Source organism: Triplophysa rosa, linkage group LG2, assembly GCF_024868665.1.
Source record: "Triplophysa rosa linkage group LG2, Trosa_1v2, whole genome shotgun sequence".
Taxonomy (NCBI): domain Eukaryota; kingdom Metazoa; phylum Chordata; class Actinopteri; order Cypriniformes; family Nemacheilidae; genus Triplophysa; species Triplophysa rosa.
Window position 1 is genome coordinate 11,899,879 of NC_079891.1, and position 22,881 is coordinate 11,922,759.

General features: G+C 38.6%; 1 protein-coding gene across 1 annotated transcript; it reads right to left on the reverse strand.

Moving 5' to 3' along the window:
* Nucleotides 1-13,915: 13,915 nt before the first annotated feature.
* LOC130566840 (uncharacterized) lies at nucleotides 13,916-22,012 on the reverse strand. Its single transcript, XM_057354636.1, has 2 exons — nucleotides 21,890-22,012; nucleotides 13,916-16,540 (listed from the first exon to the last, which is right to left on the reverse strand). The coding sequence occupies exon 2, from the start codon at nucleotides 15,837-15,839 to the stop codon at nucleotides 14,571-14,573; it is 1,269 nt and encodes a 422-aa protein (XP_057210619.1). The 5' UTR covers nucleotides 15,840-16,540; nucleotides 21,890-22,012; the 3' UTR covers nucleotides 13,916-14,570.
* Between the last annotated feature and the right edge of the window lie 869 nt (nucleotides 22,013-22,881).

The following is a 22,881-nucleotide window of genomic DNA, read 5'->3' on the forward strand; positions in this document are numbered from 1 at the left end:
ACAGCACTAAAAAGCGTGAAAGTGATAAAATAGAAGGAGCTACTTAAACCTTCCGTGCTATAAAAACAATAAAGCTCTTCCCAAAACACAACAGAAAACTGTATGAATGTAATGGTTACAATGGGATTTGTGTTGGTTTTACTGGAAACTATAATGGTGTCAACAGTACTCGAGTTGAGGGGGGATGGCACCCCCCTTTGAATTAAAGATTATCAAAATCATCCCCCTTCTAAAACGGCCATCCCCCTTCCCATCCCCTGTTATTTTATCAATGAATGTGTAAATATTACCAGTGGTAATTTACTACTATTATTTTTGCGAATATTGAATAGGCTAAAATACTGCGGACAAGGGGAACGTGCACATAATAGGCTTGTTCGACTTCATGCGGCACCGCAAGATCCGACAGGTGGATGACATCAAAGTACCGCGAGAGCGATTCGAAACCAAACATTTTATGGTTTTTCGAATGGCTCTCGCGGTACTTTGATGTCATCCGCATGTCGGATCTTGCGGCGCCGCATCAAGTCGAACAAGCCTAATGACACGACGATTTGTTTTAAATTGACGTCACATCAGTCAGCGACATAGCAGCGCAGGTGCTCGTGATTTCAGCATCATGGCCAAGCGACATGGACAGCTTGACCTGAGGGACTTCGGCTTTAAGAGGGCAAGAAGTAGCACTGAAGGTAAGTCAAGAGTCAGGAATACTTTTGATATGTCACCAAAGGCGGAATCTCTGGACAGAGGCGATAACAACACAGTTAACGATGTTAGTTAGTTTGGAGCTTTTTTTCTTGTTAGCTTACGCCAGCTAGCTAGCTAATGTCAGGTTAGACTTTACATTCACAAAGTTAATGTTAGATTTGGTTTCTGTTTCACCTTGAATATCTTACTGCAGGGTTTTCCACAGCACTTTACAGTGGCCGCCTAAGCAACACGCCTGCCTCCTTAACTAACCTAAGTAGAAAAAAAAATTTTTTATCCGCCGTGTTACTCTGTCCTGTCCAATCAGCGGCATCTGGTGGAATGTCATCTATCATCGTTCGCCAAACATGCTACAACATATAAATGGCAAGTGCAAGGAAAGCCATTACTAGCCATTACTTTCCTTACATGATTATGAAACTCTTTGGAAGCTTCTATGAGATACTTTAGGGGAGAATGGGGTAGGCAGCATTGAACTGATCAGTTATTAATTTTGCTTCCCCTTTTTTGTCTTTTGTTTGGCCACCTCAAGTTTAAGAAATGTCAGGTGATGCTATGTATTTGTAATATATGTATTATTTTCAAGATTTTGTAAATGGCACATTTGTTTAATCCATTTGTTCTTGTACTTCAATTCAAATGGACTTGACTTGAGAGGATTCATGTTCATTTACAATGTTTTGTGAGGTTTTGTTTCAACATTTAATAGATTAATTCCCAGTAGATTTATAGGTATCATGAGTGTGAAGTTGCACCTGCACCCAGTGGGAAAATTGGTCCTCTGTATTTACCCTAACTATGTAGGAGCAGTGGTAGCCATGCCAGCCTGGGGACCAACTCCAATTCTGAGGTGCCTTGGTCAAGATCAATGACAGGAGTATCTGATACATAATATATCAATAGCATGCATGTTGTTTAAGAGTAATATAATATAATAATTATCTTTGTGCTTAAACAATAATCAAAAGGGTACACCGGTGGTCTCCCATGCGCTGTCATCAGCACAAATGATCTGTCCCTAAACGTTAAATCCAATCCACCATCCCCCCTGATTTCTTTTTACAACTCGAGTACTGGGTGTCAACTGGTATGTGATGAATTCTATTGGTTGTTATCTGGCAGATTTCATACAATTTTAATAGTTTTAATGTAAAGAGCTAATTGTTCATAATGGTATTTTCATGGAAACCATTAATTTTCATATATACTGTGTGTGTATATATATATATATATATATATATATATATTAGTGCTGTCAATCAATTTAAAAAAAATCGGATTAATCACACATTTTCTGTGATTAATCACGATTAATCGCACATAACAATAATATTTTAAAATATACTTTTACATTTGAATAATTTCACATTTAATCTTCAAATTGATGTAGAAACAACATATTTCTTTAACAGCGTCATTTTATGAATGAAAGAAAACATTTTGATATTAGTACTGTAACTGATGTCTCTATTAAATTGATTATTTTAACATTAATTATAGCCATTCAACAATATAATTGAGAGCTATCATGAAATATACAGAAATTGAAGGAAGTTCTCAAACACTTTACAGTCTTTAATGCTAAATTATAAATTAAATGCAGAAGAATTCTCATTAAAGCTACAAAATCACATTGATTTCTTCTTTATTTTGTTCTTTGATTAACATTAGTGACAGGAGTCACAGCAGCACGTTTAAGAACGTGGCCCCTTTAAGAGCTGTCTCAGTACGCAGATCTGACCATCACCACACTCCCATTTTCACAACTCTTTGCATTCATTTAAGATTTTATTTTACACTTTGAAGTCTTGCTTAAGAATATGCTAGACAAAATGGGCTTTCTGACATGATCTTGTATGGTTTTATCCATTCAAGCACGAAAGAGAACTTAACACGGATTCGCTGTCTGACAGAGATTCACCGACGCAGCCTTCAGCCCATGACTGTTTACACCAGACTGGACTTCGCGTTGCGTTTTGCCGCGTCCCACAGTTTAGAAGCTGTCTATCTTCATTGAACGCGTCAAAGCAACTGTTTCAAATCGCGCTTAAGTGGTTTAAAAGCCTGTACACGAATAAGAGCGTGATTACATAATGTAACGCTAGACAAAGAATGTCAAAACAAACGGATGCTGCGTTAATTGCGATAAATATTTTCTCACGCGTTAATTTGAAAAAATAACATAAAAGACCTGCAATCTATGGGACTCAAGGCAATAGGTTGTGGGCTCTTCAATTTATTAACTACACTGAATAAGAACCTACATTGAATAAGAACCTAGGATTGTGACGGTAGATATCAAATTAACAGGCTGCTTTGATTTATACAGGTGCTGGTCATATAATTAGAATATCATCAAAAAGTTGATTTATTTCACTAATTCCATTCAAAAAGTGAAACTTGTATATTATATTCATTCATTACACACAGACTGATATATTTCAAATGTTTATTTCTTTTAATTTGATGATTATAACTGACAACTAATGAAAATCCCAAATTCAGTATCTCAGAAAATTAGAATATTACTTAAGACCAATACAAAGAAAGGATTTTTAGAAATCTTGGCCAACTGAAAAGTATGAACATGAAAAGTATGAGCATGTACAGCACTCAATACTTAGTTGGGGCTCCTTTTGCCTGAATTACTGCAGCAATGCGGCGTGGCATGGAGTCGATCAGTCTGTGGCACTGCTCAGGTGTTATGAGAGCCCATGTTGCTCTGATAGTGGCCTTCAGCTCTTCTGCATTGTTGGGTCTGGCATATTGCATCTTCCTCTTCACAATACCCCATAGATTTTCTATGGGGTTAAGGTCAGGCGAGTTTGCTCGCCAATTAAGATCAGGGATACCATGGTCCTTAAACCAGGTACTGGTAGCTTTGGCACCGTGTGCAGGTGCCAAGTCCTGTTGGAAAATGAAATCTGCATCTCCATAAAGTTGGTCAGCAGCAGGAAGTGCTCTAAAACTTCCTGGTATACGGCTGCGTTGACCTTGGACCTCATAAAACACAGTGGACCAACACCAGCAGATGACATTGCACCCCAAACCATCACTGACTGTGGAAACTTTACACTGGACCTCAAGCAACTTGGATTCTGTGCCTCTCCTCTCTTCCGCCAGACTCCGGGACCCTGATTTCCAAAGGAAATGCAAAATTTACTTTCATCAGAGAACATAACTTTGGACCACTCAGCAGCAGTCCAGTCCTTTTTGTCTTTAGCCCAGGCGAGACGCTTCTGATGCTTCCTGCTGCTGACCAACTTTATGGAGATGCAGATTTCATTTTCCAACAGGACTTGGCACCTGCACACAGTGCAAAAGCTACCAGAACCTGGTTTAAGGACCATGGTATCCTTGTTCTTAATTGGCCAGCAAACTCGCCTGACCTTAACCCCATAGAAAATATATGGGGTATTGTGAAGATGCGATATGCCAGACCCAACAATGCAGAAGAGCTGAAGGCCACTATCAGAGCAACCTGGCCTCTCATAACACCTGAGCAGTGCCACGCCGCATTGCTGCAGTAATTCAGTCAAAAGGAGCCCCAACTAAGTATTGAGTGCTCTACATGCTCATACTTTTCATGTTCATACTTTTCAGTTGGCCAAGACTTCTAAAAATCCTTTCTTTGTATTGGTCTTAAGTAATATTCTAATTTTCTGAGATACTGAATTTGGGATTTTCATTAGTTGTCAGTTATAATCATCAAATTAAAAGAAATAAACATTTGAAATATATCAGTCTGTGTGTAATGAATGAATATAATATACATGTTTCACTTTTTGAATGGAATTAGTTAAATAAATCAACTTTTTGATGATATTCTAATTATATGACCAGCACCTGTATATATATGCATCATCATGAGCACATTGAGATAACTAAACAACTTTGACCACAGAGACTTTTCTCAAAACATCTTTTTTAAGTGTGTTTTTCATATAACAATTATTTTAATTGACATGAAAGTAAATAATGATGACAGAAAACATAGTTTTTACTCCCAAAAAACAAGCAAACATGTAGACATGGGCTTGCATTGTGCGTTTATGTTTCTTCTGTCTTTGTGCTTAGAAACTGGAAATATTTTAAAACAAAATGAAACTACTTTTACTGTGGATCTGATCTCATCAATAAAACTATCAAATGTTGTTCACCTTTGTGGACAATCTGGTCCACTGAATTATAACCACTAAAATAGCCAAGTAAACACATCCATGGCTGATCTTCGGTCTTTCATTCCACACTGGTCCACTAAATGTAGGCAAAACCTTAAACCCACATGCTCTTACCCAGAGGAAGCAGTGCAGAGCATCAGGACTGTAGATGCTGTTCTGCAGAGGAATGATGAGGACTGTATATGAGCTGTCACATGCCATGTGTTCAAACACCAGCTGATATACAAACACACTAGAAAAGCAAGAAACAAACTATGACATATAACAACTTGTAACAGAAATAGAGAAAGCAAACTCAGATGCTGTTATAATTTCAGATAACTTTGATGTTACTGTAAAACCAAGAAAATGAACATACCCCGAAATAAGGCACAAGTTGACGAAACATGCATGAAAATGCTTCTTCCCTGTTCTTCCTTGTGCAGCTGTCAGTTAAAAACAACACCTGATCCTGGCTCTCTTCAATCGGCCTTTGTCTGTTCCAACACGTTACGGAATGTGACCAAACCTGGTTTGAAATAATACCAGGCGTGACTCTAGTTCAAATTAGGAGTACCTTCATACACATATGAATGAGATGACTCACAAAAATTGTTCATTTTAGGGTTCGCAGTCCTTTCAAGCAGTATGGCAGTGAACCAGAAACAATTGTAATGATTTAGGATCCAGCTGTGCTAAATTTGATACTATAGCAAACCTTCTGATGGACAACCAAAGAAGAATCAAGGACTTTCTGTAAGTTTTAACATGTCAGCTGGGCTTCAGCTGCACACCATCACATAAGCTCCTCCTTTTAAAATACAGGTTCACCTTGGACACACAAATTTGCTATCCTAAAATTGGCTCTTTTTGCTGACAACTCTACATTGTTATGATGCAATTATGTCCAGAGAGAATAAAAATACAGAAAATTAGCTTTAATTATAAAAACAAAGGTAATGTTGTACTCTTTGTATTACTTTTAATTCAGATGAAGCTAATTGTATTGTTTTGATTTTACCAGCAGAGGGCAGCAAATTATATCACATAAAAAATGTCTGCACAATAATTAAGCGAAAAAGGCGTATTACAGTTTTTTATGATTGCTTACACACAAAAATTTAAAATAATACACAGTTAGTGAAACCTTACACTCAAAGATCAAAACTTCAGCCCAAATCTGCACAACTATGAGCACATTCTCAACCTAACACTTTTTACAAAACACTACACACATTGTTTTGCAAAACAGTAAACACACGGCTCTACATTCGACACAGAAATCTAACGTGATGTCACGTCTTTGCCATTTTAAGACACTGCTTTACAAAATTCTACACATACGTATGATCAATTGTTCAAACATGGCTTTCAGATGTGCAGACAGTTAGGTGCTTAATTGTAAACTCAGCAATCAGGTGTAAGCACTATAAAAAGGCAACAGGTGAATTTACCTGTCTTCAACAAAAATGGAAGGCGACATCAGAGTAAGAGGAAGAGTGAGGATGAGAGGTGGAGCCTGTGGAGGAAGAGGGGTAGAGAGAGGAAGGGGGGAGCAAGAGGGAGACCTGGAGGAGGATGTAGATAAAGAAGACGGGGACCAAATCTATCGATTCAAGCAACCTTGGTTGACCATGTTGTAAACCATGGGTTGACACTGAGAGAGGCTGGACAAAGAGTCCACCCCAACCTCAGCAGGTATACTGTTGCTACAGTAATTCGGACATTTCGACAAGAGCACAGGTAAAACAAATCTACAGTTCAATATAGCCTACTATATCACATCCATCAGTAGTATTTGGTACCATTCACTGTGTTCCGTGTTTGAAACAATGTCTTGTTTGCTGTCCTGTGACATTTACCATAAAATGTCTTTTGACTGATCTAAATAGGATTGAGGGTTGAGAACCTAGAGGAGGAAGGGGCCCCATATTCACAGAGGAACAAGAGACAGCTATCATAAACATGGTTTTAGCCAATAATGTGATGCGTCTCAGAGAAATTCAGGCAAACATTCTGGATGACCACACAGTTTTCAATAATGTCCACCAGGTCTCTCTGTCAACACTGGGATGAATCCTTAAAAAACATCACATACAGATGAAACGACTCTACCGAGTGCCATTTGAAAGAAATTCTGAAAGAGTAAAAAACCTACGGCATGAATATGTGGCGGTAAGTAACGTACACGTCAGTCCTGTGCAATGCACACAGAACGTTTTTACATCTTGTCTTTTTTTTCCAGAGAGATTTGCTAATTGATGCTGACCCAGTCCCACATGAATTTATCTTCATAGATGAGGCTGGGTTTAACCTGACTAAAGTAAGAAGAAGAGGGAGAAACATCATTGGCTATTTTGAATGTCCCAGGCTAACATGGAGGCAACATCACAATGTGTGCGGGTTGTCCACCGCCATGCCAAGCTAGGTCCTTACAACACGGCCCACATTCTCACATTTTTAGACAGACTACACAAAATTGTCACAGCAGAAGAACAAATGGATGCAGAGCAGATGAGACACATTGTCATTTGGGACAATGTATCTTTCCAGCTGCTCTGTGTATGATCACAAATCTAGTTTTGGACCAGTTTTCACTCCAATCCTCACACCATACTCTCCCTTCCTTAACCCCATTGAAGAGTTTTTTTCGGCATGGCGGTGGAAGGTTTACGATCTCCAGCCCTATGTCAGGATACCCCTCATTCAAGCCATGGAAGAGGCCTGTGACCTAATTGATGCAAGGTCTGTGCAAGGATGGATTTGTCTTTATGCATTTGTAGATGTTTTATAGACTTGCTAGAATGGCATTTAAAGAAGCCATGTTCTCTCATAAGTATATTTTAAATTGTATTTAAAAAATTGCATTTTAACCACATGCTTAACCATTTTTACCATGTCATCTTTGCAATTGTAGTGATACACAGATGTCATCAGATGGACAAAACATGAGGACATTTTTCATACACTGTAAAAAATGATTCTGTGTCGTAGTAGATTTCATGAAATTAATTGAGTAAACCTGACTTAATACAATTGTGTTCTTGGTTTTTTTAACCAAAATTTAAGTTAAAATTATAGAAATATCTTGGAATTCTAAATGCACAAACAATTGAGTGAATTCAACTTAATTTTATCATGTTCAACCCACTTAAAATTGTATAAAGGATCTTTATTTAATTATTTTGTGGTGGAACTACATGAATTATTTAAGATAATTTCCCTAACTGAGCAGTGAATTTAGAGTTCCCAGCATGCTCTGCATGCGACAGCATTAGGAGAGTCATTTTTGTGAAAAAGTGCTATTTTATGTGCTTTAGAATAAAATGAAAGACTTGATAGTGTTTATTGTTCAGTTGTCTTTAAGATTTAGAAGATATTCTGTTTGTATTTCTGAATTTCGTGGTTACCATCTTTCAGAAGAGTGGTGCTTGTGCTTAGGTTGTGGGAGAGCTCAAGCTGTTTGTTTTTTCACACAGTGAAAAGTAATGCTGTTAATGTCAGTACTGAGTCAACTCTCAGCTTACTTGTACATGCATGTTATAAACAATAATAAATGTTAAACTGAAGTTTATCCATGTGACGTGCTTAAATTTTTTTTACTTGATTTATTCGTGGAATATTGCGTTTAAAATATGCTTTAAAGTACTTAAAAATGTTTTATGTAATACTGTTTCCTTAATTTTTTTAAGTAAATATCTGTGTCATTTTTTACAGTGTAATGACTATCTTTTGATAGTTGAAAATGTCCTTGGGTGAGAACTATTTTACTGGTTATTACTCATTTTTTATCACAACATTTCATTAGTCCCTTTCCCATTAATGGACATGGCAACTAAATCAATTGTATAGTTGTTTCTATAATTTAGATATAATATAATTTACTATTTGTAGGTATGTTAGGGTAAACTTCAACTATTTTTCATTTTTCTACCAACATTACCAAATTCCAAAAGCATAACGTTTTTGATTATTTTGCAGACAATTTGAAACCGGACTAAACAGTCAACATAACAAGATGTAATGTTTTCAAATCTTGAGTAGTGTAAAGCCATAATACATGTAGAAATTGGAAACGCTGATTAAAGGCAAAAGGCAAGACGTCTCTTAATTTTTCCATGGTTTTACTTTTCTTAAAATACAAGTGTTTTTAAATGAATATGAGTATACAGTACATGTTCTGAAAATAAATGCAAGTAACAAAACAATATGGGAGTAGTTTACAGAATGAAACAAAAACGATCATTTTACATTTAACAATCATGTTCAACTTTTTTCTGAATGTGTTGTAATCACACCAACGACTAATTGAATGTACTTTTACTCTAAATATGTCCAGCTGTGCTAAATTTTATACTATAGCAAACCTTCTGATGGACAACCAAAGAAGAATCAAGGACTTTCTGTAAGTTTTAACATGGCAGCTGGGCTTCAGCTGCACACCATCACATAAGCTCCTCCTTTTAAAATACAGGTTCACCTTGGACACACAAATTTGCTATCCTAAAATTGGCTCCTTTTGCTGACAACTCTACATTGTTATGATGCAATTATGTCCAGAGAGAATAACAATACAGAAAATTAGCTTTAATTATGAAAACAAATGTAATGTTGTACTCTTTGTATTACTTTTAATTCAGATTAAGCTAATTGTATTGTTTTGATTTTACCAGCAGAGGGCAGCAAATTATATCACATAAAAAATGTCTGCACAATAATTAAGCGAAAAAGGCTTATTACAGTTTTTTATGATTGCTTACACACAATTTTTTTAAATAATACACAGTTAGTGAAACCTTACACTCAAAGATCAAAACTTCAGCCCAAATCTGCACAACTATGAGCACATTCTCAACCTAACACTTTAGTTTATCATGTGACGTGCTTAAATATTTTTTTACTTGATTTATTCGTGGAATATTGCGTTTAAAATATGCTTTAAAGTACTTTAAAATGTTTTGTGTAATACTGTTTCCTTAATTTTTTTAAGTAAATATCTGTGTCATTTTACTGTTGCACTCAATGTGACCCCGTGTCCTATATTGAGATTCACAGCCAGTTAAACTCTCTCTTGCATCACTTCCTCCAAGGAACAGACAGTTTGTTGTATTTGACCAGGATTTAATGCAAAAAAGTGTAAAACTAAAAGATACAAACACAAAAGAGTATTCAATAACTAAAAATCACAATCAACATAAAATAAATCGTAGAAAGTGCATGAACGGGTTAACGCTAAATAGTCATACAGGATGAACATTTCCCCAAGACTTTACTATGCTATAACACGTTAACACAGATTAGCATCCATAAACACATTCTAGTTTACCTCAACAATCACATACATCAAGTCTACTATTAAACTCAGAAACTTACTCATATTGCCACTCAAAGGAGTTTCAAACGATAGGAATGGCTTTAGAGAGAGAGAGAAGCAGCCCTCCATGTGCTTCTTGTCATTCTAGAAAACACTTGTTCTTCTCTTGCCACCCAGTAGCTAACTACTACAACAACTATAGAACTAACGCCCTCTGGAGGACTGGATAAACAGCAATATATTAACCGCTCCACTACACTCCCCGTTTGGCATTATTTTGAAAAATGCCACAAAACATGACTACATAAACTAGTCCTTTGGGGACAGAAGAAGGATACAGTCTGATATGGGCCTGAAGAAGGTCTTCGTAGTTTTGTCACGTGTCACTTTGACCTCCATCTTCCTGACAACACCGTCCTTACTTGGGTGAGTTTTCATGACGATACCCATTGGCCATTCATTCCTTTTATGCTGCTTTTCCTTTAGAAGAATGACATCTCCTTCCTTCAAGTTTGGTTTGCTGCATTGCCACTTCTGACGGCTTTGGAGTAGGTTGAGGTACTCTTTCTGCCATCTGGCCCAAAAAGTCTCAGCAAGGACTTGAACTCTCTTCCACTGATGTCCATACATGTCCGCTTTGGAGAAATCCCCAGGTGGACTTGGAATAGCCTTGGCTTTCTGGGTGAGTAAAGTCATGGGTGTCAAGATCAAGGGGGCTTCAGGATCTGAAGAAACTGGTACCAACGGCCTTGCATTGACAATAGCTGTGACTTCAGCCATAAACGTCGTCAGGATCTCATGAGTCGGTTTAGGATTTCCTGCTTGTAGGAGCATTGAGTCTAGAATGCTTCGTGAGATCCCTATCATACGCTCCCATGCGCCTCCCATGTGGGATGAGTGAGGAGGATTGAACACCCAGTAGCACTTCTGTTCACATAGGTAGTCATGTACACTTGTCTCACCAGGCTTTGGAGGACTCAGCTTTAATTCCTTGGATGCACCAACAAAATTAGTCCCGCAATCTGACCTTAACTGTTTTGCTGGGCCCCTGGTTGCAAAAAATCTACGAAGAGCATTAATGAAACTTGAGGTGCTCAGAGCTTCAATAATTTCAATATGGATGGCTCTTATAGACATGCAAGTAAACAGGACTGCCCATCTCTTGCTGTTGGCTTGACCACCTCTAGTGCGGCGCGTTGTAACCTCCCATGGACCGAACACATCTAGGCCAACATAAGAAAATGGGGGGTTGATCTTTAGACGTTCAGCTGGCAGATCTGCCATGATTTGCTGCTCTGTTCTACCTCGAAGCTTTCTGCAGATCACACATTTGTGGAGGAAGCTGCTGATTGATCTCTTAGCACCCACTAACTATAAACCACTTGCTCTCACAGCTCCCTCAGTGAAGTGTCTTCCTTTGTGCTTTACGGCTTCATGGTGATGGCGAATGAGCAGTGTAGCAATGTGATGTTTACCTGGAATTAGAAGAGGATTGGCTTCTTGACTCAGCAGCTTTGATTCTGACAGACGTCCTCCTACCCGGAGTAAGCCTTTTTCGTCAATGATAGGATTTAGCTTGTAAAGGGAACTGTTGCGTGGTAGGTCTTGTTTTGTCTTGATGCATTTAATTTCTTCAGCATATTCTTTACGCTGGACACATCCGATGATTGTATACTCTGCCTGAGTCAAGACTTCACCTGTTAGGCTTGCTTTGCAGAGGTGCCAACCTTTACAACCGTCAATATCCTTGTTTTTGAAACTCTGTGAGATGTGACGAAGGTAGGCCACTGTCTTGATGAGGGAGGACCACTTCGAGAATCTTTCAAACCGTGATGAACCTAAGCCATCCATAGTAGTTCTGGTCACAAGCACTGTTACATTCTGTCTTATTTCAACATCTGACTCTGGGTCAATGAGTCCAAAAGGGCCTTTTACAGGAGAAAGAGTCTTAGGATCGAGAAGGAATTCTGGTCCAGAGAACCATGTGGTAATAGCGATTTTCTCTGCTGCCAGAGACCTTTAGCCATGGTCTGCAGGATTGTGCTCCGTGGGAACATACTTCCACTGTTCTGGTAGAGAAGATTGCTTTATTCTCTGTACCCGATTGTTCACGTACACATGTAATCTTCTGTGTTGGTTGTGGATGTATCCCAGCACTACTTTGCTGTCACTGTAAAATGTGGTCCTGTCATTCTTCATCTTTAGTTCTTCGGTAAGAAGCTCAGACATCTCCACAGCAATCACTGCAGCACAGAGTTCCAATCTGGGAATGGTAAGCTCTGTTTTAGGGGCCAGTTTTGCCCTACCCATGACAAACCCGACTTCTTAATGTCCATCTTCGTGAATAACCTTCAGGTAGGCTACTGCAGCTATAGCTTTCACTGAAGCGTCTGAGAACACACAAAGTTCAATGGAAATGGCTTGTGAGATGGAAAATGTAACATACATACGTGGGACGTGCAGTGACTTGAGACTCTGTAGTGAATCGTGCCATCTTCTCCATTCATCATACATGTCTTGCGGCAAGGGAACATCCCACTCAAGGTTGCTGCTGGAAAGCTCTCTGAGAAGAAGTCTGCCTTTGATAGTTACCGGTACAAGCAGTCCAAGAGGATCAAACAAACTGTTAACTGTGGAGAGTACCCCATGGCGAGTGAAGGGCTTCTGCTCTTGTTAAACATCAAATGTGAATGTGTCTGATGTGGTGTTCCAACTCACACCCAAACTGCGCTTTACTGGTGGCTTATCTTTAGAAAGTTCAAGATCTTTGATTTCTTTGGCCCTGTCTTCTGGCGGAAAGGCATTTACTACTTCCACTTTGTTGGAAACAATCTTATGGAGACGTAGATTAGACAAGGCGAGCATTTTTTGGGCTCTCTGTAGGACGTCAATAGCCTCAGCTTCAGTTGGGAAGGACTTTAATGCATCGTCCACATAGAAGTCATACTCTATAAAGTTTCGGGCGTCTATCCCTTATTCAGTTTCTGCTTCCTTTGCTGCCATTCTTAACCCATAAATGGCCACTGCTGGTGAGGGACTGTTACCAAAGATGTGCACCCTCATCCTGTAGTCTACTACGTCTTTGGTCAGGTCGTTGTCCTCGTACCAGAGGAAGCGAAGGTAATCCCTGTGCTCTTCTGGAACAACAAAGCAGTAGAACATCTGCTTGATGTCAGCTGTTATGGCGACAGGGTCTTTCCTGAAATGGAGGAGTACACCTACAAGTGTGTTATTTAGGTCAGGCCCTGACAGCAGCACGTCGTTAAGAGACACTCCATCAAACTGCGCACTAGAATCAAACACCACACGAATCTTCCCAGGCTTCTGTGGATGATAGACGCCAAAGTTAGGGAGATACCAGCTCTCTTTGAATCCTTCACGAGGTGGTGCACGCTCTGCATGTTTGTTATCGAGCATTTTCTGCATGAACTCAGTGAAGTGTGCCTTCATGTCTGGCTTCTTGTCAAGCACACGTCGCAGGGATATAAGGCGTTTATAGGCGTAATGCCTGTTTTCAGGGAGTAAGCGTCTGGGGCTTCGAAATGGTAGTGGTGCAACCCAGTTGTTAGTGTCATCTTTGAAGAATCCTTCCATCTTTTTCAGAAAGATTGTGTCATCAACAGAGTATGCAAGCTGATTGTCCTCATTAGTGCGACAAAACACATTTGCTCCTAGAGTTTCAGCAGTTGAATTTGTACACGAGTTTGAAAACAGCAAATGGATTTGAAACAGCTTTGGACTGGCTCAGACTGAAGTCTTCTTTTACACTGAAGCGCTGGTCGCAATGAGTGAGGTAGCTTGGGCGTCCGTTGTCTAGCACATGCGTTTTTAGAACACTGACTTCATTCGGCTTGTGAGCGCTGCCAAGACACACGTCACCAACAATAACCCAGCCTAGTTCAAGTTTATGTGCAAATGGGTCATTGCGTCTGCCACTAATCTGCCTCCATACTTTGTGAACACTGAGAAGGTTTCGTCCTATCAGCAGCAGAATGTCAGCATCTGTGTCAAGGGGCGGTATCTCAGTGGCTATTGCTCTCAAATGAGGGTGATGTAAAGCATCTTCGGCAGTAGGAATTTCTTCTCTATTGTTGGGGATTGCGTTGCTCTCTTTGAGTGTGGGAAGAGGAAAACTCACTTTTCCATCAAATGACGTAACTACATAGTCACAAGCTCTTCTTCCAGTCACTTGCATTACACCAGCACAAGTTTTTAGTGTGTATGGTGAGGTTGTGCCTTGTATATTGAATATGTCGAAAAACTCTGTCCTCGCAAGTGATTGGTTACTTTGATCGTCTATTATTGCGTACATCTTTCTGATGTTGTTTGGCTGATCCTTTGGGTAGACTTGCACCAAGCAGATCTTGGAACAGGATTTCCCTGTGATCTCATTTCCACATACCTCTGTACATGTGGCGGTGACATCTTAAGTCTTGCACGTTTGCTTGCTCCCCGCCATGCTCTTTGGGGTATGAGGGAGGCTTAGACATCGACGGTGCCGGACCTGGGTGGAGAGCTGCCAGGTGTTTCTCGCTGTTGCACTCTTCACACTTAACTGTTACCTTACAGTCTTTGGCTTGGTGGTCGGTAGAGGCAAGACAGTGATAGCAGATGTTGTTGTCTTTGACCAACTTTTTCCTATCCTCAAGCAGCATAATCCTAAAACCCCTGCATCTTTTCAGTGGATGGGGTTTGTGATGTATGGGACACTGTCTTTTAATGTCTTCGACTGTCTTTCCTCCTTCTGATACTTCTATCTTGTGCACTGTAACTGATGGTTTTTGTGTGTAATTACCTGTTGGTTTTCCCTTTCTGCATGTAATTGTAGAATGGGTAGGTGAAAGGTAAATTGTGGTAAAGCTCGGGTCATTCCTTGCCTTGGCCTGGCCTTTCACAAACTCCACGAAGAATGAAAAGGGTGGGAAGCTCACATTATGGTCTTCTTTAAACTTTGTCCCTACCATAGTCCACTTTTCTTGAAGGTGAAAGGGCAGCTTCTCCACAATTTGACTTACTCCCCTGGCTGTATCAAGGTAACTTAAACCAGGTAAATATCCATCTAGTTTTGCAGCATGCAGTTCACACAGAAGATCGGACAGGTCGCGAAGCTTGTGAGGCTCCTTGCTGGAGAGCTTTGGGAAGGTTTGCACTCTTGAAAACAGGGAATTTTCTATTGCTTCTGGTGAGCCGTAGCATTCTTCTAACCTTTTCCATATCATGTCCAGACCGGCAGGTGGGTGCTTTATATTAACTGCTTTTAACCTCTTAGCATGTTCAGAAGACTCTGGGCCCAACCACTTAACCAGAAGGTTCATTTCTTCACTGGCCGTAATACCAAGATCTCTGGTGGTAGTCTGGAATGTGGCTTTCCAGCTCAGGTAACTCTCTGGCTTATTGTCAAATTTAGTCAATCCTCCAGTTACTAGTTGACTCTTTGCTAAGAATCTGGCAAGATCACTGATTGTACTGTCGACATTATTTGAACTTGTCCTCCGCTGTGGTTGTAACAGGTTGTGAGAGGCTTGTTGCATTTCATCTTTTTGCTGCGGTCGCTTGGCGCCATCTGGAGGCCGATTCGGGTAGTGATTTGGTTCTTGTTTGGCATACAAAGGTGTGTACATTCGTGATTGTTTGAATTGTTCTTCTTGATATGTCATTTCATGTTGAAATGTATTTCTGTTTTCCTGAGCCAGATCAGTGTAACTGTGTTTGTTTATGTATTCACTCACTTTTTATTCTGTAGTTGTTTGTAGCGGTAAGAAGCTCAGCTCTTCACCTTGCCCTGGAAGGGCATACTGAGCAGCAGCAGACTCCATCACCTCCGCTTTAGCCATGGCTGCATCTGCTTCTTTCTGAAGATTGAGTAAATCAAGAGTTGCCTCTAACCGTGCTTTTTTCACTTTAATATCCATCTCTTTCTCAGCATACGCTAATCTGGCTTTTGCGGCTTGAGCTTCTGCATGCGCGCGTGCTGCAGCCATGCTGACTCTGGTTGATGCTGATGACTTTGAAGATCCTGTTGATGATCTAACAGTCATTTTTCCTGACAACCTTGAGGACTTTGCTGAGTTAGAGGAGCGCAACGATTTGATTTCCTCATTGTTTTGGGTTTCAGCTTCTGTTTTTTCCATTATGATGGCTGAGTACGACTGCAGAAGTTGAATGTGTTTTACTCAATTCCAGTAGTTTATTGTGCTCCCTCGCAGAGTGTTATGTTTTTACTGTACTGTTGCACTCAATGTGACCCCGTGTCCTATATTGAGATTCACAGCCAGCTAAACTCTCTCTTGCATCACTTCCTCCAAGGAACAGACAGTTTGTTGTATTTGACCAGGATTTAATGCAAAAAAGTGTAAAACTAAAAGATACAAACACAAAAGAGTATTCAATAACTAAAAATCACAATCAACATAAAATAAATCGTAGAAAGTGCATGAAGGGGTTAACGCTAAATAGTCATACAGGATGAACATTTCCCCAAGACTTTACTATGCCATAACACGTTAACACAGATTAGCATCCATAAACACATTCTAGTTTACCTCAACAATCACATACATCAAGTCTACTATTAAACTCAGAAACTTACTCATATTGCCACTCAAAGGAGTTTCAAACGATAGGAATGGCTTTAGAGAGAGAGAGAGAAGCAGCCCTCCATGTGCTTCTTGTCATTCTAGAAAACACTTGTTCTTCCCTTGCCACCCAGTAGCTAACTACTACAACAACTATAGAACTAACGCCCTCTGGAGGACTGGATAAACAGCAATATATTAACCGCTCCACTACAAGTAATGTCGAATATGAGACCTACGCTATATCAGTCAACACACGAGATTGGCTACCTTACAAAGTTCACACTGATGTAATATGTACAGAGTATCAATATTTTATGTATGAAAAGCATGTTAAATAATTATAAAAAAGTACTTACCTCAGCAAATAGCACTGTTTTATTCATTCAGCAATCGCATTAGGTCCAGAGGAAAAAAGCCCGCTAAATTTTGTCACTAGATGTAGCAGCTAAAGGGGCATGTCTTGAAAGTTTGAAACATGAGACCGTTTATATTTTTCAAAATCAAAGCCGTTTTTTTTCAAAATCAAAGTTCCACTTCGAGCTTGTTTCATAAGATACATTTTTTTTATGAAAAAAAAACATAAAACTCTCAATGATAATCAGTTAAGAAGAAAAATATTTGATCAGATATAAAATGTATCAGTAATAAAATAAAGATAAAACAAAATAAAAGTTGAAAGGCTTTAAAACTGAAAAAAATAGTAAGTTGACAATTAATAAATAAATTAATTAATTATTTATGTGTGTGTGTGTTAAGATATTATGTGGAAGATATTCCGTTACCCAGACACTGACTCACATTCAATATGGCACAGAGGTCCTGTACAACAGTGGTTCTCAAACTGGGAGCCGTGGCCCCCTGGGGGGCCCCAAGATGGATCCAGGGGGCCACAGATTTTGTGGCATTTTATGAAATATAGAAATTTATCATAGATTTTATGCAATCAAACATCTGAAAAATGACACCACCAACCAAAATAATTGAGGTTCCAGCATTGTAAAACTGAATGTTTTTGGTTTAATTAAAATTCTAAATTTAAGATTATACGTCTTTATATGGGGGGCCGCAAAGCGATGCACTTAACACAAAGGTTGCCTTACAACGAAAATGTTTGAGAACCACTGCTGTACAATACCATTCTCCCCTTCCCTCTGTTTATTAGGGGAATTTTCTGAGCTTATCTTTCCATCACACTACTTAAAATCAGTCTCTATAGCTTTAATCCTTGGTGTATTTTTTTTTCTTAGTAACAGGAAAACTAAACAATTATGAAATATTAATTGTTGAAAAAAAATGAAAATAAAAAAATATTTGAAAACATGGTCACTTCTTTTAACTTTCTTTAAGTTTGGGAATGTAAAATCTTGAATATTGATTATGGTAGTTATGTTCATAAAACCCAGCTTTATTATTTGTCTTTTGTAAATATGAATTTAAATCTGGATGTTTAATATAATATTGATGCTTGTTAATATGGGAAAAATATAGCTTTATTTAGCTCTCATGTTTAGAATTAGTAATACTACTGTATATACAAGCTAGAACTATCTAAAGCAAGTTTTCAGTCAGCTAACATTACATTACTTGTGAATTTAAATGTTAGGTAATCGGGATCTTTTTATTTTTTATTTCTTTCTTCTATGGGTTGTCTTCTATTTATTTCTCACTAAAGTAAAAAAAACATTTGCGATTAAGTGCCATGCTAAATCATTTTATTACAAAGTAAAACAAATTTGCTGCATTGTTAAAAGGTAACTCATTCTGAAAGTCTATTTACCCTACCTGTGCCCAAGTCTCTGATCTGTCCACCCCAACACTCAACCTTAACTGGCCCTAGTCAGTATGGCCATATCTCACCCAAAATGACGGCAGCAGTTGAGGACCATAGTCAGGCCGAATGTGGCAAAAGTGCCATTTCTCAGCCCGAATTGGGCCACATCTGCACAACCAAAGCCAAGCCGAATCTGGCAACCATTGCTGGGCCAGAGCTGGCTTACTTTTGGTGAGCCACTGCCAGAACACAGCCGAGTGCGCCGACACTCGGCCGGAACTGGCCCGACTGCACTGGCTACCGGGTTATTACCAAATGATGCAGCCATCAGTAAATTAGCTCTCAGCATTTCCACCATTCAGGCTGAGGGTTGCAGAAATAAGCTCCCGAAACGGTGTGTCATTTGGCAGTGCATGCCTGCGTTTTGCTGACAGTGAGAGATGAATTCGCTGTGCAACCATCAGCAGCTCGTAGACTCTGGCTTGTTTGTTTTGTAATGAGGGCTACCGTGTGGTTGACGGTATATTGTGGCGTGCTGCTTGTTATGCTATGCTAATCTTCCTCCTGTCTCATGGATTCCATTCGTTAATGGTACAATCCGTCACAGCCCGGTGGATTAAACCCAGAATAATAAACAGATGTGGGTTATTAACATCAGTGCCTTTCTCAGATCAAAGGGTCACTTGAGAGAACTTGATTTTGACTCTGGACGGATTTGTATTAGTGAGTCAATGTTAAATCGTTGCATGATTGCTTAGACATGATAGCTTGAAGTCCCAGAGGGGAATGCATGAATTGTCACTGCTGATAGCATTGTTCGCTTGCATGCACCCTCTGCATTGTTTCAGCACCCAACTCACTGAAATAAATTATGCAAATGAGGTAATGGTGCACATTACCTAAAATTTATTGCTGAACTCAATTTGCATGGCTTATTTTTCTCTGGCAGAAGATGCAACGGACTAGTGAAATGCTACACAGTTTTACGTGTTTAAAACAGTCATACAGTCGTCATTTAAAAAGTAAATTGGAACGAACCCACAAGTATTTACAACACATTTTGCTTATCTGTCTGTTAAAACACATGCGAGAGCGTATATTCTCTGTCGAGTCCAAGTTGGTCGCAAAGCTCTCTCCATTTAGAAAACGCCACACCGATATTAATCCTTGTTTTATTTCTTCGTTTGTCCATAATCCTGCTTGCCTTATTTGGCCTACGTTTACGCTTTTTTTGGTTTCCTTTACTCGGCAAAGAGTAATCGTGATCCATAATAACAGAACAACAGATGCTGCGTCCCAGATGCAGTATAACCACTTCCGCATTTGCGTGTTGCCGTAGTTTCTATAACCGGAAACTGAGGCTAGTGCGGAGCAGCGGATATTAAGTCACTGATATGCGATAAATACAAGGGACGGGCCATTATTTTAAATAGGAATTTCTATGGATTTGCACATTCTTAGGAACATTTGGGATAATGTAAATACACAACTGTATGAAATATATCACACTGTGCAAATGACTTTTAAATATTTCATAACAAAATTATTCAATTTTGTGGCTTTAAACCAAGTCATTTTATCTCTATAAATTTAATTTAATTTAAAAAAAATGCGGTGCTTGATTTGGTTTGAATTTGTCCATTTTGCTGTGGCCTCTAAGGGATTTAGGAAACAATATGCCCTATCATACGCCCGACGCAGTTATCATTTTCAAGTCCAATGCCACGTTGTTTTAATAGCAAATTCGCTTGCGCTATTGATTGACTAAAACCTGGTTTAAATTCAATAGCGCAGTATATTTTAATATATTTAAAGGACGCATTAGTCATATGAGCCTATAGGCGGGTGCACAACACATGTACACTCTTCTTATTACACACACAGGGATGTGCAGCAGCACACAAACATGCCCAATTTTAAAAATGAAAGGATTACAATGTAACAGATTATTATTGTGTACATGAAGATAAAAAATCTGGCTTGTCCTGTAGATGGTCTGCTGCTGCCATTTTATCCTTGCGTATAAGCAGATGCATTTTCTCTCCGAAGAAGCGTTCAGTCTTTGCTCTTGCAAATTCCGGTATGTAAATAGCGAATCTGCCATGCCGCAAGAGCAACTGGCTCTTAATGGGAGATTAGAGTATAATTGGTTTATGGCACGTTATGCTGAAAACACACACAGGACTCATTAAGAGAATAGGTACAACCCTTTTGGACCATTGTTAAACTAGCAAAAATGGACACCGCCTAAGTGCACCTGCACCATACGCTTAGATCATTAAAATAGGGCCCAATTCAGTACTTTTTTTACTCTAACACAGTGTTTCCCAATCCAGGTCCTGGAGTACCCCCAACACTGCACATTTTGATGTCACTATAATCTGACACAGGTCTTGGAGACTTTACTAATGACCTGATAAATTTAAACAGGTGTGTTTTATTAGAGAGATATGAAAATTATGCAGTGCTATATGCATTTTCTCCTTTAAAATGTATTTTCCTTTTTCTTCTAACCACACACAAATATACTACTATTTCTGCTATTATTTTATTTTACATTTAGCGTTGTCTGTCTCTGTTATCACGACCGACCAATTGAGAAGTGCTGGTTAAAGCTAATAAAGTGAACCATGCAAATAGCTGCCAGTGCGTACAGTATTTTTGTAAGACTTAGATTTTCTGTAAGCTTTTTAATGATCTAATGCACCAGGGGGATTTGTGTGGAGAATGATGCTTGGCTAGCTTTTAGGATAATAGGCTCATTTGACCGCTGATATTTCTAGTAATGGATGTGACAAAATGTTAATGACACAAACTATTCAAAATTCTATAACATCTTTTTGCTTAGACCAAGTTTGTTTTTAATGGGATATGGATGCACAATTAAACATTAGTTTTGATTCAATTACCACCTGAGTAATAGTGATCTAAACAGTCTGTTAATTCTTGTAAAATTACATCCAGATTTTATAGCTGTTTTGTCAATTTGCGGCCATAGTCAAATTCCTTTGTGCAATCAAATGTTTTCAATTATGTAAAGTGAAAATATAGACAGTTTTAATACAATATAAACCTTGCAAGCATCCATTAAAGCCAACACAACATCTTTATTCAAAATATGTTGTTTCACCAGTTATCACCATTATTTTTTTCCCCCTAAATCAGTCAGTTTATAGATTTAACATCTCCNCGTAGAAAGTGCATGAACGGGTTAACGCTAAATAGTCATACAGGATGAACATTTCCCCAAGACTTTACTATGCCATAACACGTTAACACAGATTAGCATCCATAAACACATTCTAGTTTACCTCAACAATCACATACATCAAGTCTACTATTAAACTCAGAAACTTACTCATATTGCCACTCAAAAGAGTTTCAAACGATAGGAATGGCTTTAGAGAGAGAGAGAAGCAGCCCTCCATGTGCTTCTTGTCATTCTAGAAAACACTTGTTCTTCTCTTGCCACCCAGTAGCTAACTACTACAACAACTATAGAACTAACGCCCTCTGGAGGACTGGATAAACAGCAATATATTAACCGCTCCACTACAGTCATTTTTACAGTGTAATGACTATCTTTTGATAGTTGAAAATGTCCTTGGGTGAGAACTATTTTACTGGTTATTACTCATTTTTTATCACAACATTTCATTAGTCCCTTTCCCATTAATGGACATGGCAACTAAAACAATTGTATAGTTGTTTCTATAATTTAGATATAATATAATTTACTATTTGTAGGTATGTTAGGGTAAACTTAAACTATTTTTCATTTTTCTACCAACATTTCTACCAAATTCCAAAAGCATAACGTTTTTGATTATTTTGCAGACAATTTGAAACCGGACTAAATAGTCAACATAACAAGATGTAATGTTTTCAAATCTTGAGTAGTGTAAAAACCATAATACATGTAGAAATTGGAAACGCTGATTAAAGGCAAAAGGCAAAGACGTCTCTTAATTTTTCCATGGTTTTACTTTTCTTAAAATACAAGTGTTTTTAAATGAATATGAGTATACAATACATGTTCTGCAAATAAATGCAAGTAACAAAACAATATGGGAGTAGTTTACAGAATGAAACAAAAACGATGTTCAACTTTTTTCTGAATGTGTTGTAATCACACCAATGACTAATTGCATGTACTTTTACTCTAAATATGTCCATTAAAGGGATACTTCACCCAAAAATGAAAATTCTGCCATCTACTCTCAGATTGTTCCAAACCTGTATAAATGTCTGTGTGCTGCTGAACACAGGAAGACATTTGGAAGAATGTCAAATCTTACCCCCATTGACTCCCACAGTATTTATTTTCACTACTGTGGCAGTAAATGAGGG

Excerpts from the sequence above, each read along its gene's own strand:
- LOC130566840 (XM_057354636.1), bottom strand. The coding sequence starts at position 15,839 with ATGACATATCAAGAAGAACAATTCAAACAATCACGAATGTACACACCT.